General features: G+C 39.7%; 2 protein-coding genes across 2 annotated transcripts; both read left to right on the top strand.

The window, feature by feature from the left end:
* The first annotated feature begins 1,007 nt into the window (after window positions 1-1,007).
* LOC124204419 (protein lin-28 homolog) lies at window positions 1,008-4,382 on the top strand. Its single transcript, XM_046601478.1, has 5 exons — window positions 1,008-1,439; window positions 1,538-1,683; window positions 2,989-3,161; window positions 3,241-3,319; window positions 3,392-4,382. The coding sequence occupies exons 1-5, from the start codon at window positions 1,427-1,429 to the stop codon at window positions 3,488-3,490; spliced, it is 510 nt and encodes a 169-aa protein (XP_046457434.1). The 5' UTR covers window positions 1,008-1,426; the 3' UTR covers window positions 3,491-4,382.
* A 189-nt stretch (window positions 4,383-4,571) lies between these two features.
* On the top strand, window positions 4,572-9,682 carry LOC124204263. The gene is made up of 5 exons (XM_046601310.1): window positions 4,572-4,770; window positions 4,929-5,121; window positions 5,212-5,482; window positions 5,550-7,052; window positions 7,122-9,682. Exons 2-5 carry the CDS (start codon window positions 4,954-4,956, stop codon window positions 9,365-9,367), a joined length of 4,188 nt encoding a protein of 1,395 aa, XP_046457266.1. The 5' UTR covers window positions 4,572-4,770; window positions 4,929-4,953; the 3' UTR covers window positions 9,368-9,682.
* Window positions 9,683-10,985: the final 1,303 nt, after the last annotated feature.

The following is a 10,985-nucleotide window of genomic DNA, read 5'->3' as shown; positions in this document are numbered from 1 at the left end:
ATTTCCTGGTTTCAATTTTTTTTTAATCTGAGCATAATAACATTTAATGGTGTTAAATTTTTTACGTTCGTTTGCATTCTGCCTGCACGCCTGAACGTTTTTCTTACATATAATATAGTCAGATGAAGGTCTTTTAAAGACCAAAATAGAACATATTTTTGTATGGCATTTCGTGTATCTACCATATTGACACGTATAAATACTCAATGACATTGTGTCCGTATCATTGATTTGATCATCGCTCACGTTATCGCTTATGGCAAATTCATTTTTCGTGCACGTCAGGTCATCTGTGAATGAGAGTCCTTACCTGATTGAGACAAACTGCCACGCAAGCAAATGATTTTGGAATAAGAAAAAAAAAAGATTAGATAAATATCTCGAGTATGTACAGCAAATTATTTCGAAGAAAAAACATGCATGTATAATTTTTCTAGAACGTTTCACGAGAACGCAATGGCTGGATTAATTAGGATCTCATTCATCAATTCAATTTGTTTTGAATTTTTATTCGATAGTAATCAATTACATAATAAATGTGTTGTCATTCAATAATATGGATGTGGTTGTGCTGTGATCAATTGTAAAAGTGACAGATGAACTTTTGTATTTTTTTGTTTGAAATTGTATATTTTTCTCACTGTAAATAAAGCAAGACATGTGTACATTTAGTCTCAATTGATTTCACCAGGTAAAAAATATTTAAATCTTATCCACAATTTTTTTAAAATTTAATTTGATGGCTTATTTCACGGCGAATTTGATTTTCCCACGACACAATTTGTTTTTCTTTCAGCGAATGAATGTCGGCACGTGGCAACGTCGGTCTAGGGATCGCTCTCACAGACATTTCCCACGTCTTTTTTTCTTCTGCGTCGGCTGACGCGTGTGTTGTGTGCAATAAAGTTACCCGCACGCTAGGCTTTTGTATATAGACATTCTTTTTTTTTACACGACACTCATTTACTTGGCTGCGGCCGCTCTAGCAGCTTAAACTCAGTCGCTATAGAGACGACCGAATGGGGGCTAGCGCTCGCTCGCATCTTCTTCTTCCGTCTATGTAAGCGCAAGTTACAGAAAAGGGATGTATAGTAAGTAGTACAGGATAGGGAGAGGTGATTTTTAGCCGCGCTCGCCAGCCAGAGCTCAGCAGCACGTCTCTGCTCTCCTATACAAAAGTGTAACTCGAGCGTGTACCTCCTCACAATCGGCGGGATGATAGTCGCCCCGGAGGCCGTCGCTCGTTTCGGCTCCTCTGACGGTAATAACATCGTCACGCAGTGCTACTCACCATGTGCCACTAGATCCAGTTGATATTGCAATCTCTTTCCGGTTTTTTTTTTTAAGTGTTATTCATTTACCCCGAATTTGGTTATTTTTTAAAGAAAGAGTTGGTGGGTAAAACAGTCGAGTGGGTTGAGACGAAATGGAACCTACCGGTAGGTATTTCAACTGTAAAAATCAATTGAATTTGTGCAATTCACAATTATGCGTGATTTAATTATGTGTTGAATAACATTGTTTGTCTATTCATCAGGTCAGGATCGTCAGGATCGGTCGCCCAGCTGTTCCGTCCTCTCATCAACGTCGCGCAAAAGAGGCAGATGTAAATGGTTTAACGTGACCAAAGGATGGGGTTTCATTACGCCGGACGATGGAAGCCCGGACGTATTCGTTCACCAGGTATAAATTAAATAATAAAACGGAAATTATTTTAAAAGAAAAATAACAAAAGGAGCTTTAAGGAGGGAGCGGCGTACATCTTTTAAGTTGAGTTTCTTCTTCTTCTTTATTGTTGTTGTGTGTGTATCTCTACCGAGGGGTCGTAAAAGACGGTTCCCAATAGATGTGCGCAGTTGAAACTTATTCCGAGCGGTTGGTTTTCAACCCCCACAGATTTTTGTGGTCCCATCGGAATGTTAACGAGTCTCCTCTCTCTCTCTTTCGGCTATGGAGCTAGGGGGCTCGTTTCCGCATCCGGTAGTAGTATAATCTATACACTATGTTGTGGCCCCCACAAGAAAAGTCTGCTCCTGCTTTCGGCTGGAATGCAACAGTCACGGCTGATGGCAAGACGGGCGTAGAGAGGGACAAGAAATATCTTCGACATTTGAAGTATGCTGTAGGCGGGGGGGGGGGAATAGTGTTCTGGCAGGATTTTCCGAAATAAGGATCAACAGATATAGCTGCGGAGCACACACACACACATAGAAATATACTTTTGTATTTATAGGCAGCACAAACGTGAAATATCTATAAATGTAAGGGAAAATAACATTTGAATGGCCGCGGCCGTTCTATTTTGAGGATGAAAGAAGCAAGTTTCTATTTTTCAAGTGCCATAGAGAGATAACTCGAGAGCCTTAGCGTGTGGGTTTATAGGAAAACAATTAAGAAAATAACCTTAATAATACCAGTTGCCCATGGAAATACACAACAGTTAAATACAAGTGTCGACTATCGTCAGAGCAACAAGCAAACGAAATCCTGGTGGTTCTGACCGATCCATTTCTATAGTACGCTACTATAACCCCGTTGATATGTCCAGCAACGCAACGGACTGGGATAGGCTATCCTGTATTGATTTCCGTCTTATTATTTCCTACGGCGCGATCGATCGTTGTCCAGCAGCCGGCACATCTGTTGGACTCGCTATACATCATCGTCTCAACTGAGGGGGGGAAAGCAAATAAAAACAAAAATTTCCAAACTGAATCTTTGAATAAACGATAAGAAGGAATGTATTATTATGAGTCCGGGCAACTGCAACTATAGCAACTAGATGTCTACATAATAGATTGAATGTGTTTACGCAATTTTTTAATCATCCGGAGAATGTGGTCTGCTACTGGAATTTCAAGCTCGTTTTCTTTTCGTGGCTATTTCTAGAATCGATTGAAAAATAGGAGGACGAATAAGAGTTTTACTATTCTGTGGTTCTTGATTAATTACGGCTCAACATATTATTGTTTTTATTCTTCTTTTAAGAGCGTGATCCGCATGAACGGATTTCGTAACTTGGCTGAAGGCGAAGAGGTCGAGATGGAGACGAAAGATGCGGATAAAGGAGCGGAGGCAACGGTCGTGACGGGACCCGGAGGAACGGAATGTCGGGGATCGCACAGACAACCCAGAAAACCTACAAAAACCAAAAGAATCAGGTGAGCTTATTATGCCGCACGAAAGAGAAATAGGGAATTACGTAAACACGCCAAACAAATTGGTTTTTCACATTCAAAGGTGCTACAATTGCGGTGCAGTCGGAAGCCACATCGCTCCCAAATGCACAGTTGGACCTCAACCCAAAAGATGTCACCAGGTGATTGTTGATGTTTTCTCTCTTTTTTTATAATGTCACACACACTTGATAACGGTTTTTAATTGCGTATAGTGCAAGTCGGAGGATCATCTCATTTCCGACTGTCCAAATAAATTGAAAAAATTCCGATCCAGCCAGACGGAAAAACCTTCCGGTGTGAATGAAACGTAAGTTTTATCTTCCCTGCATATTATGGACTACAATAACCAATCAGCAGTTTGACAATCACCAAGCGGACGACACACATCCTGGATGTTTTTACGTAACAAAAATATTTCGATATCTTCAACAGTATACACGCACCCTATAGCATTGCTCAATTCTGCATTATTATTATGTCCGAATTTTTACTTGGCAATGCTCACAAATGCTCCTCAGGTCAAATGTTTCGTACAATATTTGAATCAAAATTATTCATTTTAATATTATACATGTACAATTGTTATACAGTACCTAAATTTGTAGTTGCCACACAAATGCCATACATTTGTCTACCTCTCGTTGATGCGTTCAAACAGATGACATGTCCATCATTTCATATTTGTAGTTACTTATCCTTGGTATTGTTGGTTGGGCTCCAATTTAATGTGAATTGTGTAGATATAGCTTTGTGCTAAATAGAGAATTAGATTTCGTATTGTTTATTCAAATTCGTTGTGTTTCGATACCGAAAAGATTTTAGTGGCTTCCAAAAGTGTTCAATGCTGAGAATCTTGTGTCATTTTTTAGATTGCAGATCTGTATTCCGGTTCCCCCCTAATGTGCAACTAAAAATTTAATTTTAAAGACCAATTTTCGGTACCTATGCGTAGTTACAGTTGCACTGTTGCAGTGGTTAAAGTGAAACGTGCTTCTTGCGAACGTAAATGTAAATAAACTACAAAATCATGGAGCCCTTTGATTTGCAAATTTTTGGCTATGACCTATATGAGTCTGACATCAACATTTTTTTTTACATTAAATTTTTGCCATTCAAACTGTGGTGTGACCTTTTTTTTTAAATATTGTTCTAGCAAGATTGAAGCTGATTAAATTACACATTGATATGAAGCCACGCGGAAAACGGCTAAACGGTCTAGTTCCTCTAAAGGATTAGCTTATACTTATAGTTGCACAGTTGCACCGAGGTAAAAGGAAGAGGCTGCAACTGCAAGCCTGCAATATTCTTGTGCGCTATGTGTGAAAGCTGAAGATTTTGAAAACTTGACACCTGGTGGCAGGTTATGTAGAACCAGTTTTTCCCGCTAGGTGCACTGCGGTCGACCGATAGTCCGGTTCTCCGATTACCAAGGCGGCCATTAGCTATGGACATGGCAGTATGGCACATGGTTATGGACATTGGCTTGGGGTTTCAGTTTTTGAACTTTGGAACGGTTTGGAAATTGAAATTGAGAAAAAATTCTCGTCCCCTTTGCTCTATTTCGGTGTTTCCAGTTGTTTAGTGCTATTTGGTAAATAAATATTGAGTATATCAATAATAACTAATTTCAAATATCTTGGAATGTTGTGCCTCCCATGAGTCTCATCTTTCCCTTCATCATAAGTCATAAGTTTGGAATTGTATGCTGATTTGTTTTGAAAATTCTAACATTTCTTACATTCATTTCAGAAATCCAGAAAAAAACAGAAGAATCATGAATTCTTCATCAAAAATTGATAGAAAATGCATAGCTGAAGCTGTTTTGCCATCGCAGGAGACATTATTAGATTTTTCTGCTGGGTATGTGTTACCTGCTGAAATTTCTCTACCTTCTATTAAGCTCGACAAAATTGGAAATATCAACATACCTGTATCCCTCCTGGTATGATCATTTTTTTTATGGGATTTTATTTTATGTCCAATGTATTCAGTATTTTTCTTATCTCTTCTTTTTTTGTTATGGTTATTTCAGAATGCTAAAAGATTAAAGGCTTTTTCTGAAAAACAGCTCAATGCAGATGCCTCGCCAACCCTATTCCCTTCCTCACAGAAACACACTTTTGAAATATGTTCTGATAAAATCCATTCAACACTAGAGAACATAGACATGAGTTCTCTAGTCATCAAGATGTTAGGATTACCTGTTACTAAAACAATGGATTTCAAAGCGAAGCTTGATAAGCTGATGCTGTTTGAGGTAGATGGGCAGTACACTCATACCTTTGATTCAGACAAAGAATTCGGTAAGACTGACCTCAGTCATTTTCTTATTGATTGAATAAAATACTGATTATACGTTGACTATGATAGGAACATTCGGTACGGCGATTCTTCAGTTACCCGTAATAGGCGGCCATGACGGTGGAAACTTCTATGTGAAATATAATGGAAGGCAAGCCAGTTACGAAGATCAGGTTGATTGCCATAAGCGCTTCTCCTTGTGTTCATTTTACAACAGCTGCGAGTATGTTATGAATCCCGTTACGCGAGGCTGGAAGTTGACGCTCGTCTTCAACCTGGTGTGGACCAATTCCAGCATTGTGATCCCAGCCGATTTTCTAGTTTTTCTCAACTCACAGAAGAAATTAGAATTAGCACTCCTGCCTTGGAGTCCTCAGCGAAATGAAGATGACTATTCCACCGAAGTTCAACAATGCCCATTGCTGAGAGATAACATCAAAATCCCCGTGATTACTTGGATCGACGAGAAAAAAGTTGCGTGCTCTACAGACCAACCATTTGGAATTGCGTTAAATGATTCTGCTGATAACGACGTTTGCTCGTTGATTAAGAAAAAATTAGACACGGATATTGAGGATTCTGAAGACTTTGAGGATTCTGAAGACTTTGAGGATTCTGAAGATTGTGGAGATTATGAAAACTCTGGGGATTCTGAAAACGAATACTCCTGGGGAGATGAAAAACATTTCAATTGCGATGTTAACAACCCAACAATGGTGAAGTGTGAAGAAGATGTTTTGTTTTTTGTTCTTGATGAAAAGTATTTCGAGAATAGACTCATGTTTCATCATCTTCGAGGAAGTGATCGAATTCTGGCTGACCTTCTCCGACGCTGCCCTCTTATCGACGTGCATCTGGCGAAAGTCACGCATACGAATACAAGGTATAGAAAATCGTATCGTCCCTGTAATTCCGAAGAAACGTCGTCAACAAAAATTTCGAGTTGGATAGATTCGAACAGTGCTGTCAAAGATCTCAATATCGACGAGCTTAACTGGAACGAGGAATGCGTTGGGCCCATTCGAAACTTGCTGGAACCATGTAGCATTCAACCAGACAAGGAGAACAAATTCAAGAGAAAAAATTACGACCAATGCAATTGTCGGAATAGATGCCTCGGCAGTTGTTGGGGACAGCTAATTAGAATTCGTCAGAGGATTTACTTTCATGCAATACTGGTTATATGGCCTAAACATCAATCCATCGGAATGTATTGTCGGTATGGACTCGGTATGTTTTTGGACTTACTTGAAAGTTCTTTGACTTCCGCTCTTGGATGGCAGACGCTCACTCATCAACAGCTCGCACAAGATTTAAATAATGCAGTTGCATATTGCTGCAACTATCCCGAAAGAATCTGGACCCAGTCAACATTCACTAACGGTGAGCTAACGCTGAGATTGCTACGTCTCTGCAACGCCTTGCGTGCGCTGAAAGAAGGTTTCATGATATTGAAGATGCTTTGGACCGAATTCGACACCACAGCGAAGCAAAAAACCTTGAAAACTTTTGAAGGCATTCAGAATGAACAAGTAGCTCAAGAAGTTGTCAAACTCATGTGTCAAAGCAATGGTAAGTTTCCTTTATGCTGTTTTATTAAATTAAATAAACATATCCTATAACTTTATTTATTTGTTTTAGGTCGGGGCGATTGCATTGATCTTTTAAAAGGATTGATTACTACTCATCGCATTATCAACCAATTCGTACCGATCATCAAAATGATTCAGTACTTTCTTGGCGTCAAATGCGTGAAAGGAGCTATGCTGGTTGGAGATTGTGTAGCGTCGTCGTTGGCCAACATTGACCAAAAAGGAGCTGCCGTTCTCAAACAGTCGGATGTAGCCTTGTACGTGGATGCAATCGTTTCTTTGGAAGCCTACCCGGAATCCTCCAGTCAAGAAAGACTAGCATCGTTGGTCTCTCTCTTCTCCAAGCTTCCCTCGACCTCACAATGCAGTTTGGTACTGGAATTAGGTGCTCAGGGTAACTCGCGCTTCATGGGCGCATTCATGGGCACCTGCCAGTTTATTTTCCTGAAAATTTGCGAGACTTTCTTATCCTGCGAGTTACTTGTTCCCTCCTCTCCAGACGCTCTTGGGTTGCTGAAATGTTTTATTCGACTTGGAAATCCGAAATGGCTCGAGTCTTTGCTTTACAAAATGATAAATGTTCCAAATCAAGAAGGAACGATTGCATTGTTGAAGCAATTGCTTTCGTATCGATCTCTATGGAAACTTGCCACAACATCGGAATTAGGAAAAACGGCTCTAACATCCATTTTAAATCGATACTCCACCCTGTTACTCAACACATTGTCAGCCATTGAAAAGAAGGTCCAGCCACCCTCAAACTTTAAGTGGAACAAGAACGGCAGTTTGCTACTGTCTAGCGTGACTGAGTACATACAGTTTGTGATAAAAGTGAAACGGAACCCTAAACTAGCAGATCTCCAACCAATCCCCTCCATCTCTTTATTGTTGTGTCAAATGAACTTTGACCAAATGTTGTACATCCTTGATGACTTCCACACATCCAGCAGCAAACGTTTGAATACGTACCCTTGCTATTTCGACATGGTGCGTGAAATCTGCAAGGCTTTAGTGTCTGCAATGAAGAAATCCAACGTAATGCAACACAGAAATGCAGTTTCGAAAATGGTCAGGCGCTTCCTTAATTTTCTCGATAAGTCGTTGTCGCAATCGCTGCTCAAGGAAGTGTGTGTAATTGAAGCCGCTGGATGTTGGTCCCTCAATTTTAAATACGGATTTTTCCTTGATGTCATCTCTTCAACTGAAGTTTGGGGTAAACTGGATTCTGATACCAAATTGGCAATTTTGAACACCTGTGCTAGCCTCATCGAGTCATGGATAACTGAAGAATGCAACAGATTGGATCAATACTCCTGGGATGAGAAAACCCAAGAAGGAGAATTCTCCAGTTGCGCTCATTTTTTTATCTTGATTGAAGAGCATCGGTTTGATCCCAAACAAAAGAATATTATTGGATCCTTTCAACCGTATTTGAAAAAAATGCCACGCCTTCATCTACGGAGTTTAATGCTCGACCTTCACAAGTTGATAGTCACTAGGAAACCTAGCGTAAAGAAATCACCATCTTGCTTCGTATTCGTATTGTTTATCGCGGTGTGCCGAAATTTTTTCAGTCGCCCTTTTTTGTTGGACTACGTTTCAAAAGAAGATGGAGACAAAATGATTAATTGCTTGTTGTTCATCGACGACGCTCGTTCTTGGGAAAGATTTGCAGACGAAATTTGTTCCTTCCGAGTTATTACAGACGATAACCAACCCTTTCAGCGGACATTGTTGAATATCAACATCCAAGAAATCACGAAGTCGCCTCATGCTTCTGCTGCTATTATACGCATCGCGGAAAATTGGGTGTTCAAATGGAAATCAGTAGCAGAACCGCCCTTCACCTGGAGTATGCCGAAAGCTGTAATACCCAACCTTCCTCAAGTACAAGAATTTCTTCGTTCCTCCGAAAAACAATTGATCTACCCAATAGAAAAAAGGAGACATTTCCTTAGTTTTAAAGAGGAACTAAATGAAAATAATCATTTAATGAGATTCAGTGTTTCAGTGTCTGATTGGAACAAAGCTGATGGTCCGAACAAAGGGTATTGTGTTATTGAAAAAACAAGAGAATACCATGACAGTGTGGAACCTTTTCGAAGATTGACATCAGAAATGGGAGATGTGCAGAAGTTCCGTCAGAGTCTCAGCCAGAACCTTGCGGCACCCAAGCCCACAGGGAAAAGGCAATTGGAATTGGGTTCCTCGTCGTCGACGTCGGATGAGGTCCTCATTCTCTCTCCTCCTAAACGCAGTAAGCCCAACATTCCAGTACTCGATCTCACCATTTGATTTATTTGGTTTGATTTCATGTTTCATTTTTAAGTTACTTCTACTTTTATTGGCTTCATAACCGTTACTTTTTATGTGTTGCTATCTCTTAAGTCTTCAAGTCTTGATCTGAAAGGCAACGTCATTTGTCAACCAAGTTTTTTCTTTCCGTGTCCAACATATTATTTAGATAATATGCCTTAGAAATTTCAACTCTTTGTCTTTTAGTTACTGTTTACTTTGTGTGCTGGAGTATACTCTGAATAACTGCGGATGTTGCTGTTTCACGCGCCATTTTCACGGTTTCTCGTTTCTTTTCAATAGAAATTCTTGAATTACCATACTAACCATCCTATCCTTTTTAAATAATTGGTGACACTGTTGTTGTTTTGAATAATTTCACTGATCCGCATTATATCGACAACAAAACAAAAAAAAAAGTGGCAAAAACAAACTATGGTGGCCATACATCTTTACTCCGTTGTTCAGATATCCTTGACGTTCTTGCGAGGGTTCCAGAATTCGTTTCAAAACCCTAACCTACAGACGATCTCAATGACCATTGAAAAGCCACCATTCTCAAAACTTTTTTGAGCCGAACCATCCAAGAAACGTAACAGAAACTAAATTAGCTGCAGTTAAATTTTCAACAGAAATCGACCCTGAAAAAGGAGCAAACATGACTAAACTGAAGGCGTTCATCGAAAGCTCTCGGACTATTAATCTATCTAGCGTGACGAAAGATAAGGACAAACAGGAAAGATTCGAGGGTTTCTGTATTTTCTCCATTAATTAAGAATCAATGCATCAGATGACAGGTTTGAATGCGAACGTGAAACGGTAACTGCAAATTAATTATTATGACGCACTTACATTTCGTGTGTCTCATTTGGCATTACGCCGAAAATAGGTCCCTGACGCTTTATCGGCTTATGACTGCCACAGCGGGAAATCGATTCAAATCAGGCGAGAACGTCGAGAAAAAAATCCCAGGCGGCATGGTGCAGAGATTGAATCTTTTTTATCTCAGGAAACTCTTTAGCCGAAAAACATTCCAGTCGTTAGAGATCCAAGATCCAGATCCAAGCCAACCAAGCAGCACTCGGAAGCATTTTGGACCACTTACCTGGAAACGAAATCAATTGAAGCCTAACTCGAGCTGAATTCTCAAATCCTTTTCATGTGTACGGTTTTCTTTTTTATTTCGAGTTATGATTTGTCAGTAAAAAGTAATTTCTCTTTTAGGGCCGGAGATGCTCAAGTATTCGGCTAAATTTTTCCGTCAAAAGCATGTCTTGATTCCAGTTTTCCATCTTTGGTGGGCTGAATGCAGTATCGCTAGCTGGTCCTTCTTTTTTGGTCTTAGTCAGTACGAGAATATTCCGTCCAGCCAACGGAATTCAAGAAACCGAATGGTATGAGAGAGAAGCAATTTCGACCCACCTGAAGAAATCAAGGAGGAAACAAAAGAATAACGAATACGATAAGAAAAAAGAAGTACACTAAATCGGAAGACGAAGAAGAAATGAAGAATAGAAGTATAGTAAAAAAAAGCCATTAAAACTCTGTAAACCATCAACAATAGTTACAAATCAAAGCCATTAGCCGTAGGAGATATTGTGTTGCCTATGGTTCCAGA

This window comes from Daphnia pulex, chromosome 10, assembly GCF_021134715.1.
Source record: "Daphnia pulex isolate KAP4 chromosome 10, ASM2113471v1".
Lineage (NCBI taxonomy): Eukaryota > Metazoa > Arthropoda > Branchiopoda > Diplostraca > Daphniidae > Daphnia > Daphnia pulex.
The sequence above is the reverse complement of the archived record's forward strand: the minus strand, read 5'-3'. Positions and strand labels throughout refer to the sequence as shown.

Excerpts from the sequence above, each read along its gene's own strand:
- LOC124204419 (XM_046601478.1), top strand. Across the intron at positions 1,684-2,988 it reads CGGACGTATTCGTTCACCAG|AGCGTGATCCGCATGAACGG; the intron begins GTATAAATTAAA and ends TCTTCTTTTAAG. Across the intron at positions 3,162-3,240 it reads ACAAAAACCAAAAGAATCAG|GTGCTACAATTGCGGTGCAG; the intron begins GTGAGCTTATTA and ends TCACATTCAAAG.
- LOC124204263 (XM_046601310.1), top strand. The coding sequence starts at position 4,954 with ATGAATTCTTCATCAAAAATTGATAGAAAATGCATAGCTGAAGCTGTT. Across the intron at positions 5,483-5,549 it reads TGATTCAGACAAAGAATTCG|GAACATTCGGTACGGCGATT; the intron begins GTAAGACTGACC and ends TGACTATGATAG. Across the intron at positions 7,053-7,121 it reads ACTCATGTGTCAAAGCAATG|GTCGGGGCGATTGCATTGAT; the intron begins GTAAGTTTCCTT and ends TATTTGTTTTAG.